Source organism: Hyperolius riggenbachi, chromosome 2 (assembly GCF_040937935.1).
Source record: "Hyperolius riggenbachi isolate aHypRig1 chromosome 2, aHypRig1.pri, whole genome shotgun sequence".
Lineage (NCBI taxonomy): Eukaryota > Metazoa > Chordata > Amphibia > Anura > Hyperoliidae > Hyperolius > Hyperolius riggenbachi.
The window spans coordinates 528,367,476-528,394,868 of NC_090647.1; the positions used below are offsets into that span (position 1 = coordinate 528,367,476).

A 27,393-nucleotide genomic window follows, 5' to 3' on the forward strand; every position below is an offset into this window, starting at 1 on the left:
GCAGGATCACTGAACAGGTATGCAGTGGCAGTATCACAGTACAGGTATGCAGTGGGCTGAGGGCTCACTGAACAGAACAGGTATGCTGTGGCAGGATCACTGAACAGCTATGCAGTGGCAGGATCACAGTACAGGTATGCAGTGGGCTGAGGGCTCACTGAACAGAACAGGTATGCTGTGGCAGGATCACTGAACAGCTATGCAGTGGCAGGATCACAGTACAGGTATGCAGTGGGCTGAGGGCTCACTGAACAGAACAGGTATGCTGTGGCAGGATCACTGAACAGGTATGCAGTGGCAGGATCACAGTACAGGTATGCAGTGGGCTGAGGGCTCACTGAACAGAACAGGTATGCTGTGGCAGGATCACTGAACAGGTATGCAGTGGCAGGATCACAGTACAGGTATGCAGTGGGCTGAGGGCTCACTGAACAGAACAGGTATGCTGTGGCAGGATCACTGAACAGCTATGCAGTGGCAGGATCACAGTACAGGTATGCAGTGGGCTGAGGGCTCACTGAACAGAACAGGTATGCTGTGGCAGGATCACTGAACAGCTATGCAGTGGCAGGATCACAGTACAGGTATGCAGTGGGCTGAGGGCTCACTGAACAGAACAGGTATGCTGTGGCAGGATCACTGAACAGGTATGCAGTGGCAGGATCACAGTACAGGTATGCAGTGGGCTGAGGGCTCACTGAACAGAACAGGTATGCTGTGGCAGGATCACTGAACAGCTATGCAGTGGCAGGATCACAGTACAGGTATGCAGTGGGCTGAGGGCTCACTGAACAGAACAGGTATGCTGTGGCAGGATCACTGAACAGCTATGCAGTGGCAGGATCACAGTACAGGTATGCAGTGGGCTGAGGGCTCACTGAACAGAACAGGTATGCTGTGGCAGGATCACTGAACAGGTATGCAGTGGCAGGATCACAGTACAGGTATGCAGTGGGCTGAGAGCTCACTGAACAGAACAGGTATGCTGTGGCAGGATCACTGAACAGGTATGCAGTGGCAGGATCACAGTACAGGTATGCAGTGGGCTGAGGGCTCACTGAACAGAACAGGTATGCTGTGGCAGGATCACTGAACAGCTATGCAGTGGCAGGATCACAGTACAGGTATGCAGTGGGCTGAGGGCTCACTGAACAGAACAGGTATGCTGTGGCAGGATCACTGAACAGCTATGCAGTGGCAGGATCACAGTACAGGTATGCAGTGGGCTGAGGGCTCACTGAACAGAACAGGTATGCTGTGGCAGGATCACTGAACAGCTATGCAGTGGCAGGATCACAGTACAGGTATGCAGTGGGCTGAGGGCTCACTGAACAGAACAGGTATGCTGTGGCAGGATCACTGAACAGGTATGCAGTGGCAGGATCACAGTACAGGTATGCAGTGGGCTGAGAGCTCACTGAACAGAACAGGTATGCTGTGGCAGGATCACTGAACAGGTATGCAGTGGCAGGATCACAGTACAGGTATGCAGTGGGCTGAGGGCTCACTGAACAGAACAGGTATGCTGTGGCAGGATCACTGAACAGCTATGCAGTGGCAGGATCACAGTACAGGTATGCAGTGGGCTGAGGGCTCACTGAACAGAACAGGTATGCTGTGGCAGGATCACTGAACAGCTATGCAGTGGCAGGATCACAGTACAGGTATGCAGTGGGCTGAGGGCTCACTGAACAGAACAGGTATGCAGCCAGGAAGAAGTTAAGCCTAACTAATCTTTCCCTGAGAGACAGTCTGCAGCAGCTCGCCCTACTCTGACTAATGCAGGCACACGAGTGGCCGTAATGGCCGCCGCTGCCTGCCTTATATAAGGGGGGGTGGGGCTCCAGGGGCTAGTGTAGCCTAATTGGCTACACTGGGCCTGCTGACTGTGATGTAGAGGGTCAAAGTTGACCCTCAGGTGCATTATGGGGCGAACCGAACTTCTTCCGCAAAAGGTTCGCGTGCGGTACCCGCACGCGAACCACCTAAGTTCGCGCGAACCCCGTTCGCCGGCGAACCGTTCGGCCCAACTCTAGTCTTCAGGAGCACTCGGGCTCCCAAAGATGGGCCACTCTGTACTGCACATGCGCAAGCATGCTCTGTTGTGCACTCGCATGTGCACAGTACGGAGCCGTCCGTCTTCAGGAGCACTCGTTCTCCCAAAGACTTATAGAACCAGAGCCTTCCCACTCCTTAGGTGTTTTTTTTTTTTTTAGTTAGGTTTCAGATTCACTTTAAACTACAGTACATAATAACAAGTAAGACTGACTAAATGTTCTTTTCCTCCTAGTCATCCACAACTCTGAACTTGGAGGCGGTGCAGGCCATGGCATTTGACGGGTGTTACCATGACAGCGAAGCTGACCTGAACTATTCCGTGTATTCGGAGGAGAGCTCGTCACGTGGCCGGGGCGGCAGCGTCGCCACCCTGGATGCAAATCGTGTTAAACGGAAGAAATCGATTAGGGGAAACGTTGGCAGAATTATTCTGGAGAACAATCATGCCATTGACACTTATTCAAGGGTTATCTTTCCAACTGTCTACATTTTATTTAACTTTTTCTACTGGGGCATGTACTTATGAGAAGACGTATTGTGAAGCTGTACATATGTTATATACAGTATATATATATACATTTTGAATGTAAAAACAACATAAGAGGCCAGCACTCAAGTTCAGGTTTTTGTCGGATAGTATCTCATATTCAAGAAAATCTGTCCTTAATGTATAGTTCAAAAACTGTGACAATATTTTGATGTAACAGACATGCTTAACACAGTAAATTTCCCATTATTACATCTTTCTCATAGGTGACGCCTCCTGCCTGTATTTATTTTCTGTCTTTCATGGGCACCGCCATCTTGCTTGGGATGTCAGCGCTGTGTTGTTACCGTGTTTCCCCGAAAATAAGACACAGTCTTATATACATTTTTGCTCCAAAAGATGTACTAGGGCTTGATTTCAGAGGATGTCTTATTTTGGGGGAAACACTGGTAGTTTTCCTATGCAAAATGTATATACTGCCCACCATGCTGAAACACATACTCAGAGCTTGTGGTTTGCAGATATTGGCTCTCACTTACAAGAAATTGATTCATTCTGCTGATCATGTGGGTAACCAGGGTAAGAGTCTATTTCTTGCAGGCAGAGAACTCTCAGTCAGGCCCCCCCAGAGCTATGATAGGATAAGCTGTGTGTTCTGGGAAGAGGTGAAGTGCTGCTGATGCTTATCAGGACAGATCAGGAGGTCTGGCTCCAACAAAAACGCAAATTGTCTGACCCATATACAGGACTGTAGAACTCAACATTATACTGCTGCTCTCCTGTATCCAGGCTTTGTATTGAGCGTGACTTGCTGGTGTCATGTGGGCTGCTGCTAGGGCTTACATTTGGGTGATGTCTCATATTTCAAGCATGCTAGGAATTCCTGCTAGGGCTTATTCTCAGGGGATGTCTTACTTTAGGGGAAACACGGTAGCACAACGCCTACTTAACAAAATTCAGTACATTTTGTGTTTGAGTGCCCATGCATTGCTTGATTTTGCAGGCCGATCGACCTTCCCATATGATAATTTAATTGAATGGGAGGAGAAACAGTGCAGCAACATGACAGTTGAAATGGTCAATCAGGCACAGTGGAAAATCTTGGTCACACTCACAAGAGCATGATCAGGTGTGTGGCAGTAATGGCGTTCTATTTCCCAACAACCGATGAAGCCCCCGGCTGGTGTCCCAAGTGTACAGTATGTGTGCCCCCACCCCCAATGCCCGTGGCTCAACTGTCACACCACGGCAAATGCTGGCCTCCTCCAGTGTCTGGCCTCACAGCAAGTGCCTGTGCCATGTGACACCAGAGCATATAGGACATTACCACATGCGCCGGTATCACATGGTACAGGCGCCAAGGGGACACCAGATTCCATTTCATTTCATGCTGATATCTATTGAAAATCGGTGTGCAATGTGAGTCCAGGTAATAGATCCCTCTGATCAGATTCAATTAGAGAGGGATCTCCCCCGCGCCCCTCGTGCACGTTACCACTGCCGATCGTTACCCGCTACATCAAGGAATAAGAACACAGTTCCCATTAATTGATCTAAGTCCCCCTGTGAATGGAAGCAACCGTCCATGAGATGAGATGGCGCTGTCATTTACAAAGACCGTCCATCCATCACTTTCTCTTAGCGTAGTAATACTACACATATGGAAGTCAGCTGTGAGGACATCTTGTGGCCAAATAGTAAAAATATATCTACATTTATTTATTTTTTCACCTTATTTTTACATTTTAAATTAACCCCTGACCTCCCACACTTCCCAATAGTTACAAAAAAACAAAAAAAAACAAAATTTACAAATAAAAAAAAAATACATAAATACTTACCTTTGGGACTGACATTTTTAATATGTATGTAAAGAGGGTATATTACTATTACTTTATAAATGATGGGTTTGTAATTAGGGATGGACGCAAAACTGAAAAAATGCACCTTTATTTCCAAATAAAATATTGGCGGCAAACATTGTACTAGGGAAAAATTTTAATCGGGACATACTGTATGGGCAAATAAAATTTTAATTACATTAGCATGTCTTATTTTAAAACTACTGCATAATGGCCGAAAACTGAGAAATAATGAATTGTTTCCATTTTTTCTTATATTTTACCGTTTAAACACTTTTAGAATAAAATAATTCTTAGCAAATTGTACCCCCTAAAGAAAGCCTAATTGGTGGTGAAAATACCAAGATATAGATTGTTTCGTTTTGATAAGTAGTAATAAAGTTATTGGCAAATGAATGGAAGGAGTGCTGACAGGTGAAAATTGCTCTGTTTTTTTAAGGGGAAAAAACGCCTCAGAGGTGAAGTGGTTAAACAGATCAATATACACGCAGTGAAAACAATAAATTATCATGGTTGCAACAGAAAAGTCATACATATAAAAATGTGAACAAGAAATCAGGGCCGGATTTACCATAAGGCACTGTAGGCACGTGCCTACAGGCGCCTTATTTAGGAGAGGTGGCTCCCCTCCCCAAATGTCCCCCTACCTACTGGGAGGCTACTCAATACTGGGGTAGGGGCACACCTGGCTCCCTATATTTGGGGTAGGCAGGTGCACATCTACTACCTAGATTAATGGGGTTACCAAATACTGGGGAAAATCTGGCTACCTAGTCAGGGTAGGAGGAATGCCTACCTAATATGGAGGTGTGGCCTGAATTGAGGGGCGGGGTTTAAGGCACAAGAATGCCTGTGCCTACAGGCTCCTGAGCTGTAAATCTGGCTCTGCAAGAAACAAGAAAGCAGGGAATCATATGACAAGAATATCAGGCTGTGCGGTCCTTGTGGCAAAAAAAACGAAACCAGAAAACTGAAAAACGTATCTTCCCACCTGCAGAGATGTAACCTGGCCCTAGGCAAGGTAGTAGATTTGGAGCCCCCTTGTGGTCCTTTTGGTTAGCTGAAGTGGAGAGAGGTCAAAGAAAGTGATAGGTGGACCCCTTGATACCCACTGGGCCCCAAGCACCTGCCTAGGTTGCCTGGTGGATGGTTCTGCTCTGCCAACGTGTTTGCAGTCCTGAAAACACTCAGCATACTGAGTGCAGCAAATTAAAGTCCGATGTTGGAGCCTGCGCCCATACGTGTGCTTTGGATCAAGACCAATCCATCTTACACTGTGTACCTTAAGGCTGGTTTCACAGTGGGACGTTACAGGCGCACGTTAGAGCAGCCTGTAACACACCCCACCGCACAGCAATGAAAAATCAATGGGCTGTTCACAGTGCCCACGTTGCGTTGCCTAGTAACGCTGTGCCAGGGGCGTAGCAATAGGGGTTGCAGAGGTAGCCACCGCATCAAGGCCCTTGGGCCAGAGGGGCCCCAAAGGGCCCTCCCTCAACTACAGTATTAGCTCTCTATTGGTCCTGTGCTCATAATAATCACTTCTATAGATACTTTGAATATTGGTAATCATTAACAAACTGTTCCCCATCCCCTTCTTGCACCTCTGACACCGTGGTTGCCATTGGCAGGTTTTGGTGCGTCGTATCAATTGCTATGTATAGAGTGCTGGGGGGGCCCCATTGTAAAACTTGCATCAGGGCCAAGAGCTCCTTAGCTACGCCACTGCGCTGTGCCATAAGACAACGTACTGCATGCAGTACTTTATAAGCGGCAGAGCCGCGTTAGACTGCTTGCACATGCTCAGTAATGTTGGGGGGGAGCGGAGAGCGGCCAGGCACATGGCTAATTAATATTCACTCCACTTCCTGGAGCGGCCGCTCTGTGCGGCGATTGGCCGGCGGGACCACGTGATGCCGCATGCGTCCAAGAGTACGCATCACGGCATCACGGACGCCAGAGTGAGCTGCACAACGCGGCTCATTCTGAAGTCCACATCAGAGAGCACCAGGCGTTGCGTTAGGGGCACGTTATGCGACCATAACGTCCCCTAAAACGCAACGTCCTACTGTGAAACCAGCCTTAAACTAGTCAGAAAACAAAAGACACAGAACATACTACTGTTTTAACAGTTTATATCAAACCGCTGTGCACCATATGAGTCAATGGAGTCCGTTGACCAACACCATCACCGGCAGACACTCAGATATCACAGCCTCTCAACTTTTGGTGCTGATGCCAAAACCACAGACAGCCCACAAGCGTGTTATAGCTGTGTTCACCATCAGCCATTTCAAGCTTGAGTGGCTCAATTCTACAGTGCAGATGGGGCCATGCTCCATATGGCTGCGTTTGTGCCAGAAGTGGAGGGCGAGGAGCGGGCCCCGATCAGCTGGAGAGTCCGCGAGCTGCATTTGAGGAGCAGAGTACACAATGAGAGGCCTTATTAGGATCCAGAGGCTTCCCTGTATTGAGCAAAAACCTCTCCTGGGTGGTACTCACCTAGGGTGGGGGAAGCCTCCGGATCCTATTGAGGCTTCCCCCGTCTTCCTCGGCCCCACGGCGGCGGAGATAAACCTCCCCGAACAGCAGGGATGTAAATATTTACTTCACTTCAAAGAACAGAAAAAAATCTGGCACTGCATCAAGATTTCTTATTTTGTCAGTTTTAATTTCCATTCATGTACAAACAAATCCATTCCATGATGTCAACAATACCTTCTACTGACATACCCTTCCAGAGTCCTGGCTGTGGGGCAATGTGGGGGCGGCAGCGGCCTGCCTGACGACCGTTTTGCTCAACGAGCTTCCTCTGAGGCTCCGTGCGCCGTGAGCCTCAGAGGAAGCTCGTTGAGCGAAACGGTCGTCAGGCAGGCCGCTGCCGCCCCCACATTGCCCCACAGCCAGGACTCTGGAAGGGTATGTCAGTAGAAGGTATTGTTGACATCATGGAATGGATTTGTTTGTACATGAATGGAAATGAAAACTGACAAAATAAGTAATCTTGATGCAGTGCCAGATTTTTTCTGTTCTTTGAAGTGAAGTAAAATATATCTATTTAATCCATCTGAGCACGCAAAAGGTGATACCCTGTACTCTGATACCAGGAAGTGAAACCCTAACTAAGGCGGATATCCACTGTGCCTACTTCTTTTTTCTTTCTTTGCAACTATATGTAAATATTTACCTTCCCGACTCCAGCGCAGGCGCAGTATCGGCTCTCCGCTCGGAGATAGGCGGAAATAGCCGATTGCTATCGGGCCGCTCTACTGCACAGGCGAAAGTCCCCTGCGCCTGCGCAGTAGAGCGGACCCGACAGAGATCGGCTATTTTCGCCTATCTCCGTGCGGAAAGCCGCAACAGCGCCCCCGCTGGAGCCAGGAAAGGTAAATAAATCAGCGCTTATCAGGCTTGTCAAGGGAGGATTCCGGGACACTTCGGGGGAGCCAGCACTGGATTGCCTGCAGCTACAGGGATGGGGGAAGCTTCATTGGGATCCTGAGGCTTTCCCCTCCCGAGGTGAGTAGCCCCCAGGGGAATTTTTTTTTTTATACAGGTTCTCTTTAAGCAAGTATGTTTTACTGAACCCGAGCTTCAACTCAGGTTCTCTTTAAAGGACCACTCAAGGAAAAAAATGTAAGCAGTTAAATTCTGACAGAACCGACATGTTTTGGTCTAGTCCATCTCCGCATGTGATCGGGCGGGCGGGTGTGCAGCGGGTGTGCGCGCATGCACAGTAACAGGCGGGCGGTGGCGGCGAGAAAACACAGACCTAGAGCCTGTTTTTAAACGGGCTTGGGTCTGCTAGTAACTCAATAATCTGGCAGTGGTCTGTAGGACAAACAGGCTTTACATTTTTTGACCACTCTAGACCACCAGGGAAGACGTATTGGAGGTAAAACCCTGAATCTCCTCAGCAGCCGAGCCGGGCCACAAGGGACAGAGCCAGGACAGGGAGATTTCAGGAACTGGGGCTTGTGGAAGAAGGAACTGAATGTTGTTACGGGGGAATCATGGTTGCCTTCATTAGTAATATAACTCGTGATCATGGATGACCCCATTAAAAGTTATGCTGGAGCACCCTGTAGTTTGTATTTATGCCCCTGGCCATAATGGAGTATGGAGGGGTGCAGCGCCATTTAGTAGAGGGGATGGGGCCTTCCACTTTCACTCCGCTCCAGTTTTATACATACCTGGGGCTTCCTCCAGCCCCATCGGCATGGTTCGCTCTCACGCCGCCGTCCTCAGCCTTCTCCGTCTTCTGTACCGGCTCCCGTAACTTTAGCCATACGTGGCCAGTCTATGCTTGCGCAGTGCACTCCTCTGTCTGGTACTCTCTGGTACATTTTAAAGGGAACCTAAACTGAGGATTTTTCCTTTTAAAATAATAGCTGCATGTTTGTTTCAGGTGTGTGATTCAGCCACTACTGCAGCCAAAGAGATTAGCAGGACTGCCAAGCAACTGGTATAGTTTAACCTCCCTGGCAGTCTATTAAAACCGCCAGGGCCCAGCGCAGCACTTAATTTTTTTTTTTTAAAATCATGTAGCTAGCCTAGCGCTAGCTATATGATAGCCGCTGAGTAGCGGCATCCCCCCACCCCTTCCGATCGCCTCCGGCGATCAGAGCAAACAGGAAATCCCGTTCAGAACGGGATTTTCTGTTTGGCTTCCCCCATCGCCATGGCGATGATCGGGATGATCGGGATGACGTCACCGTGACATGACGTCAGAGGGAGTCCCGATCCACCCCTCAGCGCTGCCTGGCACTGATTGGCACCTCTGGGGAGGGGGGGCCCTAACGTGGCAGGTAGCAGCGAATCGGTGGCGATCGAGTAATGCACGCAGCTAGCAAAATGCTAGCTGTGTGGAACAAAAAAAAGTGTGCAAATCGGCCCACCAGGACCTGAGCAATCCTCCGCGGCGGTTTAGCCCGTGCTCACAGGCTTACCGCCAGGGAGGTTAAATGGGGACATCTATATCCCTCTCGGTTAAAGTTCCCTTTAAGATGAAATGGGGCCCTCGGCAAGATAGTAGTTTTTGACCACCGCTGGTGATCACTTCGCTTTTTTAGTAAGATTTAGTGGGGGTTAGAGTCCACCAGGCCCCTAGATTCTCCCCAGGCCCTAGGCAACTGTCTAGGTGTGCCTTGTGGATGATCTGGCTCTGAATAACACATACGCTCACCCTTTTACCAGTTTCTCCATCCCTAACAATTATTATAAATTGTTTTAACTAAATCCTGATCAGGAATCAGGAAGTAAAAGTGTTTTCACTTTGTTCAAATTTGTTCAGAAAATGTATCAAGGAAACAAAAAGAAGCTGATTCTGAGTGAGAGCTTGTTTACACTGCAGGCGTTTTCAGCTTTTTTCGCCCGCGTGTGGTTTTTAAAACCCCCCCCCCCGACCGTGTGGACAATGAAAACAGCCCAACGCGGACGGACACGCAATGTGAACAAGGCCTGAAAGGTGGTGCATTCCCTGCTCCACAGCGTATTGTCCTTTGTATTTCATGTCCCCCTTTTTCCCCTTGCTTTGGCAATACCTGTATGAATCTTGGTCATGCCAATAAAGCTAGCTTTGATTTGATTTGTATTTCATGTGCCCTGTTGAGACGGAGCAGTGCTTTTCAGCGCTGCTAGATTTGGGCGCAGCTGGCGCCTCCATAGACTATAATAGGAATCACTCCTATTGCAACGCTCAGTGAGTAACGTCGGCTCCGTCTGAAGACTGAGCAGAGGTTGCTTAAAAAACACAATAATTCTGCCATCAATCGCTGGAAGCCGAATTATTTCATTCCCCCACTATCCATGGCGGCCTTGGGGGGGAATAGTAATTAAAACGGCCCGGACTTGTGCAGAAACAGGATCAGCCATATACCGCTGTATCCTGCGCCCAAGTCTACCGGCGCCGATTTCAAATGTACTCCTGTTGAGAAACTTCATAGACTATTGTTTGCTACACTATGCAGACTACACTACCATCTAGTGGTCATTATATGGTATTTTACCTTATATATTAATGTTTACTTTATTCAGTATATTTATTTTGTCTCAGGGGAGCTCTGTGAACCTTGTGAGGACACTAGGTGCTATCCTAATATTTTTTGGTTTGGTATTTAGCTTTTCTTTAAAGGACAACCGAGATGCCACGTGACATGGTGAGATAGACATGTGTATGTACAGTGCCAAGCACACCTATTACTATGCTGTGTTCCTTTATTTCATTCTCTGCCTGAAAGAGTTAAACATTAGGTATGCAAGTATCAGTTTCTGTCCGGGTCAGGACCGGGTCGGACTGGGCCAGACCATAGCATAACCCTCACTGGTAAGTAATTACAGCCATAAAACACTTTCCTGTTAGTAAATGGCTTCTAAAAGCAGGAAAGAGATAAAAAAGGATCATTAATTCATAGATTTGAGCTCTAGCATACTTCAATGAAGGTGTCATTGAGCAGAAACAATGAAACAGTAAAAACCTAAAAACTATATTTAAATATAAAATAAAACTGTGGGCTATCTAAAAAAGTCATTTTTAGGAGAAGGGGGATGGATACAATTGTTTTTCTCATCAGTTTATTTTAACCTCGGATGTCCTTTAAGGGCGCATGTACATGACTGTTAAAGAGAACCCGAGGCGGGGTTCTTACATCGCAATCCCCATACAGAGGCTGGGTCTGTCTATAGAGCCCAGCCTCTGTTGCTATGTAGCTTCCCCCAAAGCACCCCCTGCGCGCTGCGAGACCCCATAAAACACAGCCACGCTATGTGGCTGTGTTTACCTCACTAATGTCGGTCTCCGCTCTGGCCCTCCTCCTGAATCGCTCCGGTCCCCGCCCGTGTCCCTTCCCTCCAATCAGCGGGGAGGGAAGGGACGTGGGCGGTGACCGGAGCGATTCAGGAGGCGGGGGAGCGGCGAAACTGGCATTAGTGAGGTGTAAACAGCGCGCTGCGACACGCTACGTGTCGACAGCGCGGCTGTGATTAATGGGGTCTCACAGCACGCAGGGGGGGGGGGCTTTGGAGGAAGCTACATAGCAACAGAGGCTGGGCTCTATAAGCAGACCCAGCCTCTGTATGGGGATTGCGATGTAAGAACCCCGCCTCGGGTTCTCTTTAAATAATTTTTCAATGGTGTAGTTGTTTATTGACTTTTTGTCTTGCGTGTATATGTTTTGTTCTTTGGACATGGCCATCTTAATTTTGTACATTTATGTTTATTTATGAATGATACTGCTTCCACTTGATAGTTCCATGAATCTAGCATGTGTACAATGGCCTCCTGATGCCCCCCAACACTTTGACCAGTGACCAGCTTGGAGAATAGATTAGGCTGAGCGCTATCCAGGAGCATTATTCTCCCCAGGTGACAGCACTCCTACGCTGCTCTGTCGGCCCTATTCCTCCCCTGCATAGCAAAAGCACACATTCCTAGCCTGTAGGCTAGCGACACATCTGTACATTGTCAGCTCTGCAATGCCACCCAAGGGATCGCGTCCCAGCGATCACCGTTGTGCAACATGCCTCGTATGTTTGTAGTTTTTGTTTGATTTAAATGGGCTTCTCTTCAATCCCACACACTTCCATCCCATAGTTCCCACTATTTAGCCATTTTTACTTTGTACAGATTGAATGTAACAGACATAGGTGCTGAGGTAGTGCATTCCGTATTTTATTTTTTTCCTATGCCCCATTGTGAAACTTCCTAGGGCATTGTTTGCTACTTACACAGACTACACTACCACCTAGTGTTCATGAAATGGTATTTTATCTTATATACAGTATTTAAAAGTGTATATAAAATTATTCATAGCCCTAAAAAGAGCCCAAGATGGGCTCAAGGAAAAAAAAAAAAAAAAGCAGGGCTGAGCGGATCAGGTAGCCGCAAAAAAACGCCGCTCCTGTGGGCTGCAATAGCCCACTTTCACTTGTGTGACCCCGGTGTGTCTCTCATAACGTGCAGGGAGGAGGGCAGCAGCAGGAGTCGGGGGAGTGGCGTCCAGGGGGAGAGAGCTGCCCAATGGCAGCTCAGGAAACCCTGTAAGAACACACCTAGCGGGCGTTTTAAACAGGGAAGTCCTCTCCCCTGTGTTTACCTCCGAGTTGACAAATCTTGTCGCTAAACTCAGGGGCATAAAACGCGGTGGTGGTGGGCAGAGAGCGGCGGTTGGGGGAAACAGAGCCATGTTATTAGGCAGAGAACATGCCTCTGTGTCCCATCTGCCCCCCGAAGATCCACCTCAGGTTCTCTTTAAACCAACATTTTTGGGGGGCTGACCAGTCCAACATTCAAACAGTCAACACAGCACTTCATTTTGCAGTGGAAGCTTGTGATCCGAACTTATAGCTTGTTATCCAAAGTGATAACATTGTATCAACAGAGGAATGTAAACAACAAATAATTAGTTACAGGTAGCAACTGCTGAAACTGAACTACACCGAGCTGACAACAAGCAGACACAGTGACAGGTGAGAAATGTATCACTAAATAGCAGAGAGAGAGAGAGAGAGGGAAGGCTCTGGAATCTTCTACCTCTGTTCCCTGTTCTAAATTTTCGCCTTCAGGACTGCTTGGCAAGTTGTCAGGCTTTGGAAGCCAAGACACTTGTGTGCACAATATACGGATCATCTCATCTTTGGAAGTACTCAGGGACAGTGGTACTTTTGAAGACGGCCTGAAGAAGGCTGAAGATAAAATTCAACCTGCTCGTTGAATTATCTCACTGGGGGGTGTCTAATGAGGGGACATAGCAAGGACTGGGCAGGCTGTGTGGGATCCAGTGCCTTCCCTCTACTTAGGTAACTCCTTTCTTTAGGTTTTGTCAGGTTAGGTTCACTTTAGAGAACATCTGTTTGGAAAAAAATGTATTATACTGAAGCTAACGTCCTCCTTTGCTGTACCTGTTTTGAATGCATGTTGTGTATTTTAGTCCACAATTGTGGAGCTCTGCACATCTCTTGCAAGTAGTCAATTCGGGTGCAGCCTCTGTTTGGAAGTGCTGCCAATGTCTCCTGCTGTACAAAAGTCATGTAAGTATACTTATGGCTAGCTGCATCCATGTGCATCAATTTGCATTCAAATTATAGATTAGGACTAGTACATGATTTGCATCTGATTTGCATTCAAGGCATGTATTTAGCTCTGTGGGGCTCTGCATGCCTCTGTTAGTCTACAATTCAGTTGCAGCCTATGAGCGCTGTCATTTGTTTGATGTCTGTTTGAGAGAAATGTGTATACCATTTTATGACTAGCAGCACTAGGAAGAAATCGTGTTTTTATCATTGGACTAGAGGTAAGTCTTCCCCGAGAGGACCCGTCACCGCCGTGGGGAAGTCTAGTAGGGAATAATTTGTGCACATATTATTTATACTGAAGCTAACGTCCTCCTTTGCTGTACCTGTTTTGAATGCATGTTGTGTATTTTAGTCCACAATTGTGGAGCTCTGCAAATCTATTGCAGGTAGTCAATTCGGGTGCAGCCTCTGTTTGGAAGCACTGCCAATGTCTCCTGCTGGAAAAAATGTGCTCCCAGGAAGTACATACCTTGGGAGGGGGAAGCCTCTGGATCCTTATTAGGCTTCCCCCTTTCTCCTCGGCCAGCTCAATCCTGTGCTGGGACCCCTGGACAAAAAAAAAAACCAAACAACAACCCACGCTGCTGCTTGCAGCCTCAGTAGGGAGTTCCCACTCGGGCTCCGGCAGAAATAGCCGAACCAATCAGGTCCGCTCTACTGCACAGGTGCGAGGCCCGATCGGGATCAGCTATTTCCACCAGAGCCACTGCTGAGGACGGTAGAAGCCTCTTTAGGATCCAGTGGTTTCCCCCTCCTGAGGTAAGTACCCCCCAGGGGCTCTTTATTTATTACAGGTTTAAATTAAGGTGTAAATCATGAGAAAATCTTTGTGAATAAACCCCAATGACTCGGATACTAGTAATCCATCATATACAGGGGCTATCACCCTTTTCTGTGGTTCTTGTAGTAACTGCTCTGCATCAGGGCCGGATTTACCATAAGGCACTATAGGCACGTGCCTACAGGCTCCCAATTATGGAGAGGCGGCTCACTCTCCTCCCAGAGTGCCTCCCTCCTTCCTTTCCCTATGCAGAGCCCAGAGTGGAGTGTAAATGAGAGGCTACTCACCCTGCTCTCAGCATTCCACTAAAGAGATTTCCCTTCAGTCGGGGGTACCTCTAACTACTTAATACTGAGGGTACTTATGGTTAGAGCAAAAGAAGTAAGGGAGAAGTGACAGCTGGGCCAGTCAGCACACTTGCTGTGCGGTTCAATGGGGGTTTGTAGGTTCATAGAGGGTAAAGTCTAAGGCAGTGGCGTTCCTACCTAAGGGCGCAGGGGGGCGGGGCGCACCGGGTACCAGTCAGCCAGGGGGGTGTCGCCACGACCCCCCTACACCTGACTAAGGAGGGGAAGAGCAGCGCTAGGAGGAGGGGTGACAGCAGGGATAGCGGCGGGGAGGGGGAAATATCCCCCCCTCCCTCACCTGAGTCCCCTCCTTCTGCCTCTCTTCTCCCCCCAAAAATGCGGGCAGCGGGCCGGTGGCAGTGGGCAGCGAGCAGGCGAGCGCGGAGTATACTCACGTTACTTCCGCGTATCAGCCTGGAACGCTGCGTCACCGTCACGTGCCTCTTCTGCGCCTCCAATCATTGGAGGCGCAGTAGAGGCACGTGACGGCGACGCAGCGTTCCAGGCTGATACGCGGAAGTAACGTGAGTATACTCCGCGCTCGCCTGCTCGCTGCCCACTGCCACCGGCCCGCTGCCCGCATTTTTGGGGGAGAAGAGAGGCAGAAGGAGGGGACCCAGGTGAGGGAGGGGGGGATATTTCCCCCTCCCCGCCGCTATCCCTGCTGTCACCCCTCCTTCTAGCTACACGGGGGGGGGGGGGGAACTATACTACCTAAACTGGGGGCCACTATACTAGCTGGCAGCTGGGGGCCACTATACTGGAGGCAGCTAAACGGGGGGGGGGGGGGGGGGGGCACAGGGCACTATACTAGCTACACTGGGGGCATCTATGGGGGCCACTATATTACCTATACTGGGGGGGGGGCACCATACCAGCTACAATGGAGGCAACTATACTATCTAAACTGTGGGCCACTATACTAGCTATACTGGGGCAACTATGGGGGCCACTATACTAGCTATACTGGAGGGAAGCTCTACGGGGGCCACTATACAAACTACACTGGGGGCAGCAACACTACCTACATTGGGGGCAGCAGCTATGCTGCCTATCCTGGGGGCAACTATACTAGCTATATTGGGGCAACTATACTACCTTCACTGGGGGCAACTAGCTACCTATACTGGGGGCAACTGCTAGCTACCTATACTGGGGGCAGTGGCGGCACGGGGGGGGGGGGGGGTGTGCTTTGGGTGCTGAAGCACTGCTTAAAATTCTCCAAGCACCCCCCAGCGTGAACTGACTTTCGGCATCTAATAGACGCCGTATCAGTTCACCGCAGCGGCAGAGCAGGGCTATAGTAAAATGTCTGAAGCCCTGCTCTGGAGACTTTGGGAGTTGCTGGCTGCAGAGGATCGTGGGAGCTGCGCACTGGACGGAGGCCGGAACAGGAGCTCTGCTGCAGGTGAGTAAATGTTTTTTTTTTTCTTTTTAATTTATATTAGCAGCCAGGGGTAGCATTTATGTTCTGGCCAGGTCTGCTACACGATTGAAGTGTTTTCTGGACAGGTCTGCCACACGATTGCATGTATTTTCTGGGCAAATCTGCCGACATGATTGAACGTATTCTCTGGGCAAATCTGCCGACATGATTGCATGTATTTTCTGGGCAAATCTGCCGACATGATTGCATGTATTTTCTGGGCAAATCTGCAGACATGATTGAACGTATTCTCTGGGAAAATCTGCCGACATGATTGAACGTATTCTCTGGGCAAATCTGCCGACATGATTGAACGTATTCTCTGGGCAAATCTGCCGACATGATTGAACGTATTCTCTGGGCAAATCTGCCGACATGATTGAACGTATTCTCTGGGCAAATCTGCCGACATGATTGAACGTATTCTCTGGGCAAATCTGCCGACATGATTGAACGTATTCTCTGGGCAAATCTGCCGACATGATTGCATGCATTTTCTGGGCAAATCTGCCGACATGATTGCATGTATTTTCTGGGCAAATCTGCAGACATGATTGCATGTATTTTCTGGGCAAATCTGCAGACCTGATTGAACGTATTCTCTGGGAAAATCTGCCGACATGATTGAACGTATTCTCTGGGAAAATCTGCCGACATGATTGAACGTATTCTCTGGGCAAATCTGCCGACATGATTGAACGTATTCTCTGGGCAAATCTGCCGACATGATTGAACGTATTCTCTGGGCAAATCTGCCGACATGATTGAACGTATTCTCTGGGCAAATCTGCCGACATGATTGCATGCATTTTCTGGGCAAATCTGCCGACATGATTGCATGTATTTTCTGGGCAAATCTGCAGACATGATTGCATGTATTTTCTGGGCAAATCTGCAGACATGATTGAACGTATTCTCTGGGCAAATCTGCCGACATGATTGAACGTATTCTCTGGGCAAATCTGCCGACATGATTGCATGTATTTTCTGGGCAAATCTGCAGACATGATTGCATGTATTTTCTGGGCAAATCTGCAGACATGATTGAACGTATTCTCTGGGCAAATCTGCCGACATGATTGAACGTATTCTCTGGGCAAATCTGCCGACATGATTGCATGTATTTTCTGGGCAAATCTGCCGACATGATTGCATGTATTTTCCGGGCAAATCTGCCGACATGATTGAACGTATTCTCTGGGCAAATCTGCAGACATGATTAAACGTATTCTCTGGGCAAATCTGCAGACATGATTGAACGTATTCTCTGGGCAAATCTGCACACATTACGTGTATTTTCACCCGGGTTCACGTCAAATTACAGTTAGCTCCGCCCTCATCCGATCATGGCCACGCCCATTTTTTTGCGCCGCATGTTATAGCGCCACCCATTTTTTGCCCCTTCACCTTTTTTTTTTGGGGGGGGGGGGGTGTCTTATAATACCCAGCACCGGGTGTCAAATGCCCTAGGTACGCCACTGGTCTAAGGTGCTAGGACATCTATGGGCCCATAGGCTCCTGTGATGTAAATCCGGGCCAGCTCTGCATACTTTGTGTCAGACAGCTGCATAGGGAAGTTGTTCTTTAAGAGCAAACCCGATGCCAAATTTTATTTTAAAAAATCCTACATAGACCCTAGAGGGGCTTCTCCATCCTCCGCAGTAGATTGAATGCTGAGACCTCTGAAGATCTCCTTGTCGACCGCTTGTCGGCATGAGCGCTTGTGCGCTTGTGAGCTAGCGGCTTCCCTCTCTTGCTTCAGCAGAAATAGCCACGCCCAATTGGGTTTGCGCTGCCTCGTGCCTGCGCAGTAGAGCGGACCAGTCAGGCTTTCCTCGCTGTCCTCTGGTCCCTGTTGGCACTTGCGGACCTTCTAGCTGATCAATCTGTGCTGCAGCCATGCAAGCATGCAGTATCATGGAGCCTTTCATGCATGAACGGCTCCAGCTTACTGCGCATGTGTGCCCCATACTCGGGCAGGTGCAGTAAAGGCAGCGCCTGTGTTTGAAGGGGTGCACGTCTCCTAACCTTCGGAGGGGGGAGGGACCTGTGGCCCCTTAAAGCGGCTCTGCCCTCTTCGTAGGTAAGTATCTAATTTTTACATAAGGTTCGCTCTCAGGGACACTGGGCTCCTTTTCAATAGGGGCCAGCGGTCTAGTTGTGATGCGAGATTATGGACTATGGCGATATATATGACACAATGGACAGTGACTACAATATTTACAAATATGGGGATTATCACTAAACTACTATTAAAGCAAACCCAAGGTGGGATAAAAAAAAAAAAAAAACAGATACTTACCTGCTAAGAGTAAAGCCCCTGGATGGTCCAGAGGCTAGAACACAGTAAAAAATAGCGAAAATTAATTTGGGCGCAGCTATTACTCCAATGTAATTTTACAGCTACAGTCATCCTGGCGCAGGCAGGGTAATTTAGGCATGGTGTATGGCTATACCTTCCCGCTGCCATTCCTGCAGGCTTCCCCTATTCTACTCGACCCTACTGCCACTGACCATCCTTTAGTTTGTGCATGCGCAGTACGGCTGGGTGCGTATATGGTGGGGAACGTGGCCACAAGAACATATATTTCTGCAGATATAATGTAACTTTTCTGGAGTACAGCCTGTTTAGCACTGTCAACTTGGACTGTCATTCCATTTCATGTAATACTACACTTCAGACACTAGATGTCGCCCTAGATGCCAGAAAAGCATGTGGCCATGCCTGTTTCTGCCGTTGCCCTTTTAATTTAGCAGGCTGAGTGGCGCAAGGCATGCTGGGATACGCAGTGCAGCCACATGGTGTACAGTAGTGTCTTTCTGCCTGGAATAAGTGATCAGCTGAGCTGCGAGCGATTATTCACTGGTGGAGGTGAGAACACACATCTGATGATCACTCATTATATCACTGCTTCCCTTCCTGCCTGTATTCTCCAACTTTATCCTGGGCTGCTGTGCGTCTGCAGGGAAAAGTTTCTGCTTTACAACCTGCTGCACTCATCTGTAGATACATCCTGCATGTGGTCTGTATTGTTCGTCTATCTACATGCTTTTTTTTATTATTTGTACTAGATCATTTGAACAGAGCCTCTGACTGTGATTGTGCCATTTAATACTGTAAGTTCATAATCCTAATTTTGCATTACTTTTCAAACTGGCCGCTGTAGGGGCAAATAAAGTGGGTTCTTTTGTACTATTTTAGCGCTGACAACCTCAGCAACACGTAGTCATATTATTATCATTATGTACTTATATAGCACTGACCGCTTCTGCAGCGCTGTACAGAGTATATTGTCTCGTCGCTTAACTGTCCCTCAGAGGGGCTCACAATCTAATCCCTACCATAGTATGTATCGTATCGCATAGTGTATGTATGTATGTATGTATGTATGTATCCATCCTAGGTATTCTAGGGCCAATTTTATGGGGAAGCCAATTTAACTTTCTATCTGTATGTTTTTGGGATGTAGGAGGAAACTGTAGTGCCCGAAGACAAGTGATGTTGATCAAATGACGTTACCCGGCAAAAAACAAATAAGTAGATTAAACAACATTGCTCATACACACTGATTTTCTAAACAAGTATATTGTTTGAATACTGCATGCGCAAGCGGGTGTGACATTACACACGATATGCGCGCACGCTCTGAAGCAATGTAGTTTGAACGACATTGTACACACCTAGCTGACTGCACGATATCTGCCAAATAGTCATATGAGTTGATCTGCCAGTTGAATCTGGGAGAATACGAGATATGACTGTCGTCCGATATGGCGATATCTGTTTAAACAACTTTTTCTGACGTGTACGTAGCCTGATGGGGCCCACTAATGATACAATTTTAACTGTACAATATTGGGACGAGTGATGAAACCCTCGGAAATTTAACCCCCACCAGTGCTCGGTGCAGAATGCTTTACCTGTCCGTGTCTGCCTCTAGCTCTGGGCTCCACTCGCAATCTGCATACACATGCCCTACGTAGTTGCCAGAGTGACGTGGGTGCGTGTGTGATGTCACACGCGCCCACGCATACGCTGGCAACCACGTGGGGTGCATATATGCAGGCGGAGTCCGGAGTCAGCTGCGGACACGAACAGGTAAAGTACGTGCCTCCATTATTCCGGCAGCCATGGGGGGGGGGGGGAGGTTTGGTGGTGTATATGCGGATTTGTACTGAGCCTGGAGCCAGCAGCGGACACAGGTAAAGTATAGTGCACCGTCATCATGATGAAATTGATTGGGAATCGGCTTGCGGTATATGGGTAGCCAACACATCTCTCTCATCAGACTTGATCAGAGCGAGATTTGTCTTTTGGTCGAACCTGCCCATCATGGCTAGATGTATGGATACCTCTAGGTCTATACATAAACTTTCAGCCCAGTGTGTTGTTTTTTTTTTTGTTTGTTTTTTTTTGTTTTTTGAGCATTCGTGTTAACAGGCTAGGAGTGCAAGAAAATTGCATACCAAACGTGGTTACATAGTTCCATAATTATATGCATATATATATCCGCGTTAGAGAAAAATTGTTGTTTTAATAAAAGTCCCATAAGCAGCGAAGAAGTTAAAAGTCCACAGATAAACTTCGTCACCAATATTCCTTCAATAACTTCAGCGCTATGAATCCTCTCAAATTAATAATATCCGTCACCACACACCCTTCAAAGTGCATGCCCCTGATGACGTATTGCGAAACCGGTCGGGCTTACGGGTGGTAGACGAGGATGGCACTCCAGGACTTGTATTGTGATACGCGAGTTGAGATCACGGGTCCCTGTCACAAGTGCCTGGAAGGAAGTATTATAACTGTATTCTTCCTTGGATGTGCAATAAACGTGCCTGTTTTTAACAGAGTACACTTAGATTTGTCCCGGTTATTATCTTTTTTTTATGCTGTGAGCGGCTGCTGGCATAAGGAGGAGAAGTGGTCACATAAGCTTTCAAGGGTTCATGAGAAGCTGATCGTTGGGATGATCGCCAGGGTGATTTGCTTGAGCCTTTAGACCTTATAATCTGGGTCTCACCATAAATTGGTAAGCCTGCGCTTTGAAGGGTGTGTGGTGACGGATATTATTAACTTGAGAGGATTCATAGCGCTGAAGTTATTGAAGCAATAGTTCCATAATTCGTTTGGTTGAATAAAGACATCTGTCCATCATGTGCAACCAGAAAACTTGATGTTGATGTTGTTATGCAAATTTCTTGCAAATTGTCCGGTTTCATTTTATTTATTTCTTTGCTAAAACTGCACACCAGGACTCTCACCCGCAGCCTTCATTCACTGGGCTTCAGGCAACTTCACTAAGCCTAATTAGGATGGTGGCATGGATAAAGTTTCCTGCTGTGTCCCCTATTTCTTACAAATTAGTGGTCACTACAATATTACTCACGTGCAGGAAGGGGTTGGCTACAGCCAGTAGGTGAAGGAGAGGATATTAATTGGAGGAAAGGCAGTGACCTGGAGCATGTGGGGAAACATCGGGTGATGAAGCTGTTTTGGGGGACTCCTGCAGCCTAATATGAAAAGCACAGGCTGTATACGTTTTTCTTACGGGATACTTCCAGCCTAATTATGTTACGTGGGGGCACATGCTGTATTATTGTTATCTTAGGCTCAACTGTGGCCTATTTATGTTATGTGGAGGTCACATTATTTAGGGGGTCATCTGTGGTGTTTAGGAGGCACCTTTGATCTCAGTTGTTACTTGGGGGGGGACATATGTGACCTCATTGTCTTATTGGGGGGACATCTGCGACCTGTCTCATGTCTAGAATTAATGAACTCCAAAATGTGTCCCTAACTAGTTAGTTCCCAGTTCCTGTTTATTGCTGTACACAAAGGTACTGCTTTTCTATTTGTAGATCATCGAAGAAGTCTAGGAAGCTCTGACGCTATCACCAGTAGAATGTGTTTATTCCAGTATGATGTATAATTTTACTGTCACCCTTACAGAAAATGCCACGCAGGGCAAGGCCGGTGGAGACTGAAGATGACTCCCCTATACCAGCCAAACTACAGTCCCCGCCCCCTGAGCCGCCTCTGGACTTCACCACACCTCAGACTCTCTTCCAAAGTTTAATAACCCCGGTGACCACAGAGGAATTCTTCAGCACTTACTGGGAGAAGAAACCATTGTTGATCCAACAAAGGGAAGCGGACATGCAAGGCTACTACAGGACCCTGTTCCCCTTGAAGGACTTGAAACATGCCAGTGGACAAGGCATATACTATGGGAGGGATGTGAACCTCTGCAAGTGTAAGAATGGCAAGAAGGTGGTCCTACCTAAACGGGGCAAGGCCAGTTACACCGAGATCATGAAGGATTTCCAGAAATCCAAGGCAACCGTACAGTTCCATCAACCCCAACGCTACAATGTAAGAGATGCATTATTTACAATGTTCTTCAGAAGTTTTTCAAAGCAAACCAGAAGTGAAAATAAACTACTGGGGTACATAGTTGTATTTATAGTTTTAATCCTTAATAGAAGAAAAAAAGAATTAAAGGGAACCTGAGATGAACTAAACCTCAGTTTTTATACTTGCCTGGGGCTTTCTCCAGCCCCATTGAGGCCGCTCCATCCCTCACCATCTCCCTGGGCTGCTCCTGTCCTCGCTGGATGCCCTGGTACTCGCTCCCCTGTCGTGCTTCCATGGCCGGGGGCGTTCTGTGCCTGCGCAGTAGTTACTGCAGGCGCAGAACGCTCATAGCCAGAGGAGCACAACAGAGTACTGGGTTGTCCAGTGGGGGACAGAAGCGATCCGTGGAGACGACAAGGGACCAAGCGGCTTCAAGGGGCTGTAGGAAGTCCCAGGTAAGTATAAAACCTGAGGTTTAGTTCATCTCAGGTACACTTTAACCCTCTTCATCCAAAACAAATGCTCGCAACAACTTGGAACACTGACCGTCATAAAAGCAAACAAGCTCCAAAAGTCCGAATCTTGGTTTCCAAAAATAGACTGCAGTATATATTTTGTACTTGGCCAGTTCACCGATTCACCTCCCTAGAATTGGTCTGTACTCTGCCTGAGCCAGTTAGCACGCAAGCGAACTCTTCATGCTTTTAGAAACAGAGTTTTAAGCTGAGGCAAAGGCAACCATGAGATGGGGAATTGGCCAAGTACAAAATATACTGCAGTTACTTTTGGTAACTAAGATCTTTCATTGTGGCGACTAAGTCTCAGTTCCCACTTGTGCACAAAACATACCACCCGTTTGGTACGTTTTGTGCACCTCCGCCAAACGCAGAAAGCAGATCCTATTGTTTAAAATAGGATCTCCTTCCATTTGTAAAAAAAAAACAAAAAAAAAACAGATCTGTTTGCTGTATTAGAGTCCTGCCTTAAAGTGGAATGAAACCCAGCATTTCTTCTTTGCTCTAATATATTATTTACAGCATATTTTATACAACCAGCATTTTGTTTTTACTAGAACAGCATTCAAATGGTTACACACAGGACTTAGAAGTTCCCTGCCAGCAAAGCTGGAAGCATCCAAAGTGCAGATAATGTTATCTTGTATTTAATTGTATCAAGTGAAGAATGTAAATAAACACTTCAGGCTCTGCTGAACACAGTCAGGCAGTCAGAAAGAATTTCTACTTACGTTAGAACATGAATAAACCAATTATAAATAAAATGCAAAGTCAGCTCTCAGAGAAAAAAAAGTGTACTTTGGGAACTTATAATTTCTAAATTAATAATAATACTTATGCACAAAAGCAAATATGATAATCGTATGGCATATAAAATGTTAGAAAACATGTTTTTATTGAATATTATGTCAGGGTTTTATACCTCTTTAAAGCATTTTTCCAGAATGGAAGTCAAAAGGCCAGGTGCATGAACACAATTAAAGCCTATGAGTACGGATAGTGTCTGTTCTCACAAGGTTAATTGCTGTGTCCACTCCCGTCGGCTTCGATCACTGTGTGCAATACTCGTGTCCCCCAGTTCCACTGCTACGGACTCCTCAGTTTGGTCCTGGTAAATAAATTGATGCCTGGCAGAAGCATGGGGATCCCCATTTGGGTTGCAAAAGACCAATGGGTATCCTCAGCAACAAGGAGGATTCTCATTGGTTCATGGTGGACCAATGAAAATTCTCCCTGTTCCCAGAGATAATTGGTCTATAGTAATCCAATGGGGAGCTCTATGCTGCCAGCCACCAGTGTGTGAGCTTCAGGACCAAGTGGTGGAGTCAGCAGTGGCGGGACATGTGAAAACAGCAATTAAACGCGGTGATCGGAGCGGATGGACGGCGCAAATGCTTAAGTGGATGTACTTACCATGGCGTTTGCATCCACTCCAAGTGGGAACCGAGGCTTAGATGCCTGTATTACTATCAGTGTTCCAACTTGTTGTGAGCATGTGTTTAGAGTGAAAGGGATATGGCAGTCCTGCTGATCTGTGCCTGCAGTTTCATCTGGATCACATACCTGAAACAAACAAGTTGCTTGCAACTGAGGTCTGACTAGATTAAGTTGGACTTCAGTCAGAAACATGTAATCTATATGCTTGTTTAGGGTCTATGACTAAAAGTATGCGCGGTAGAGGATAAGCAGGAAAGCCAGGCAATGTGCATTGTTTAACTACTAAAGGACCGTAGGCTTATACCCCCCTAGTGACAGCCTATTTTTTTTTACAAATTAGGCCACTGCAGCTTTAAGGGCTTGCTGCAGAGCTGTACAATTTAGCACACATTTATTGCTATCGATTACTATGTAACCCTGCCCCCCAGTGATGCTGTTTAGCTATGAGGGAGTCTTCTCCCAGAGCATTCTGGGAGACCATGTACATTGTGTACTTGCTTCGAAATACACAGGAAACGGTGTGGAAAGATTTCACAAAAGGTGAACACTAAATAATTCTATTAAAGTAATATAGTAAAAATAAGCCATTTTATTCTCTGTTAAATTCAGTAAATTTCCTCTTGAAGCTGTTACACATTGTTGGGAACTCTGGTGACGGATTTGTGATGGATTGTTCTGTGGAAATGTCACACTGAGCCGCTCAGCTGTTAGACGTCTGAGGCGCACTGTGCCAGTCGTGTCATACACAGCGCACATCTGATCAATCTCCTTCACTGCGTGTGGTAACTGGCTGTGTCATGTCAAGTGTGCATGAAAAGTCATCAGTCTTGTTTTGTGCTTAAACCAGTGTTCCCCAACCCTGTCAAGGCCCACCAACAGTGCATGTTGTGTGGAAATCCACAAAGGTAGTTAATCAGCTCTGCTGAGACACTAATTACCCCACCTGTGCATGTTTGTGGTTTCCTGCAAAACGTACTGTTGGTGGCATTGAAGACAGGGCTGGGAAACTGTGGTTTAAAGGACTCTCCGGGGCAAATGGGGTAAATGAATTTTTGCTCACCTGGGGCTTCTTCCAGTCCATAGCAGCTGTCTCGTACCCTCACCACAGTGGCAGTCCTCTGCGTTCTGCCGCTGGTCGCCCGTGAACATCGCAGGCCCGCCGGAGGGATGTCCCCCTGGGGCACAAGAGAGCGATCGGCTCTCACAGGCTGAAGCCTATGACAGCCGATTGCCGTGATTGGGTGACTGCAGGGAGGGAGGGGAAAAAAAATAAAAAAATAGTTATATTTGGGCAGGATCAGACCCCACCAACAGAGAGCTCTGTTGGTGGGGAGAAAGGGGGGGGGGATCACTAGTGTGCTGGGTTGTGCGGCCCTGCAGCGAGGCCTTAAAGCTGCAGTGGCCTATTTTGAAAGAAATAGCCTGGTCTTTAGGGGGTTTAGCACTGTGGTCCTGAAGTGGTTAAATTCTGCATACCTTAGATGCATTCTCTATTACTACTGCTCACAGCCTTTCTGCAAAGTAACGCAGTGGAGCAGTTTAATATTCACCTGCCCCAGTGCTGCTTCGGGTCTCCTCTGATTGTCCTGACAGCTACACGCTCTATGCTGCATACCTCTGTCTCCGAATGCATGTCACATGATCGGGAGCTGGAGATGTGGAAGCACAGAGCGTGCAGCTGCCAAGAATAGCAGAAGAGATCCAACACAGCGCTGGCGCAGTTAAATGTTGCAGTGTAACACTGTGCTACGGGAAAGGTGTGTGTGTGTGTGTGTGTGTGTGTGTGTGTGTGTGTGTGTGTGTGTGTGTGTGTGTGTGTGTGTGTGTGTGTGTGTGTGTGTGTGTGTGTGTGTGGTGTTCTCCCCAGGCTCTTTTAGCCGGGTGCTCCACCCAGCTAGTTTTCTGAGCACCCGACTGTCATCGGCTCACCTCCTCCTCTGTTGTAAGCAGAGTTGCTCACAGAAGCATTCTCTCATCTTGCCCCACCCGGCTACTTTTTCATGCCACTGGTGTGTGCGCTTTTACAAGCCACATGAAGGGTTGGATCCAAAGAGGGGGCCCTATGTTTATTTTGCCAGGAGGTCCTGTGGGTTGTTGCTGCACTGACAGGCCGGCTGCTGGCGTTTTAAGGGATCGCTCCTAGATTGGGTTTAGAAAGGCAACATGAAAGTCCGTTTGACATTCATGTTAACTTACACATTAGGCGAAACGTTCCAGAGCGTTATGTTGTAACGCCTCTGGGAGCTTTGTAACATCCAGCCGCTGCGTTTTCCCATCGGATGAATTAGAACTACCGCCGCTAATCGACCTCGCACCCCAACTTCCCGATGTATAAGCCGCAGGTCATAACACATGTACGAAATCTGTTCAAGCACCGGTTCTGTGATGTGAAATAAAACTGCACACGCTACTAAAAGCTGTACGCAGCATCTTGGAAAATTTGATTGGCAGCGGCGGTCGATGGCAATCGATAGTTAACGCATTCATCTCAGCGCAGGACGCGGTAGTTCCCACCACTCTGGCAGCTGTCCCTCTGAACCAGCCCTGTATCGGTTGAGGTGAGATTTTACAATAAGAGTAAAATCATTTTTTATTAATTTATTTTTTTTGTTTAACAGCAAAGTGTCCCTTTAAAGATTTAAAGGGGGGGGCGCAACAGTTGTCGTACATCTAATAGGTCATCTAGTTGGTTGTAGCTGATGATGATGATGTTGCTCTTCAATAACAGGACAGCTTGTGGCACATTATGGAGAAGTTGGAGTGTTTCTTTGGCACACTAGTTGGCTGCAATGTGTACATCACGCCGTCCGAATCTCAGGGCCTGCCCCCTCACCATGACGACGTAGAGGTAAGCCAATCACTCTGATATATCGAACAGCTACATACTTATGTTGTTATACCCTGCCTCTTACCACAGGTTTATTAAAGTACCTCTGACCCCGACCTTGGCCCCAATATTTTTAATATAGTTTTTGTTACTGGTGCTGTGCGACTAGCACACATTACCATCCTCCAGTCTCCAGTGCCCCCTGTGGCCCCATCCTGCTCAG

At 47.5% G+C, this 27,393-nt stretch overlaps 2 protein-coding genes across 5 annotated transcripts in view; both read left to right on the forward strand.

Annotated features, from left to right (window-relative positions):
- Nucleotides 1-2,810, forward strand: part of GABRR3 (gamma-aminobutyric acid type A receptor subunit rho3) — a 107,745-nt gene extending 104,935 nt beyond the window's left edge. For all 4 annotated transcript variants that reach the window (XM_068270633.1, XM_068270635.1, XM_068270636.1 and 1 more), the window contains exon 9: nt 2,291-2,810. In XM_068270633.1, the coding sequence (XP_068126734.1) occupies nt 2,291-2,584 (294 nt within the window). In that variant the 3' untranslated portion in view covers nt 2,585-2,810. The remainder of the gene's footprint in view (nt 1-2,290) is intronic.
- Nucleotides 2,811-18,818: 16,008 nt separating this feature from the next.
- RIOX2 (ribosomal oxygenase 2) overlaps nt 18,819-27,393 on the forward strand; it is a 29,132-nt gene continuing 20,557 nt past the window's right edge. Inside the window, exons 1-3 of the mRNA XM_068266150.1 lie at nt 18,819-18,905; nt 21,987-22,409; nt 27,072-27,191. Of these exons, the coding sequence (XP_068122251.1) occupies nt 21,990-22,409; nt 27,072-27,191 (540 nt within the window). The 5' untranslated portion in view covers nt 18,819-18,905; nt 21,987-21,989. The remainder of the gene's footprint in view (nt 18,906-21,986; nt 22,410-27,071; nt 27,192-27,393) is intronic.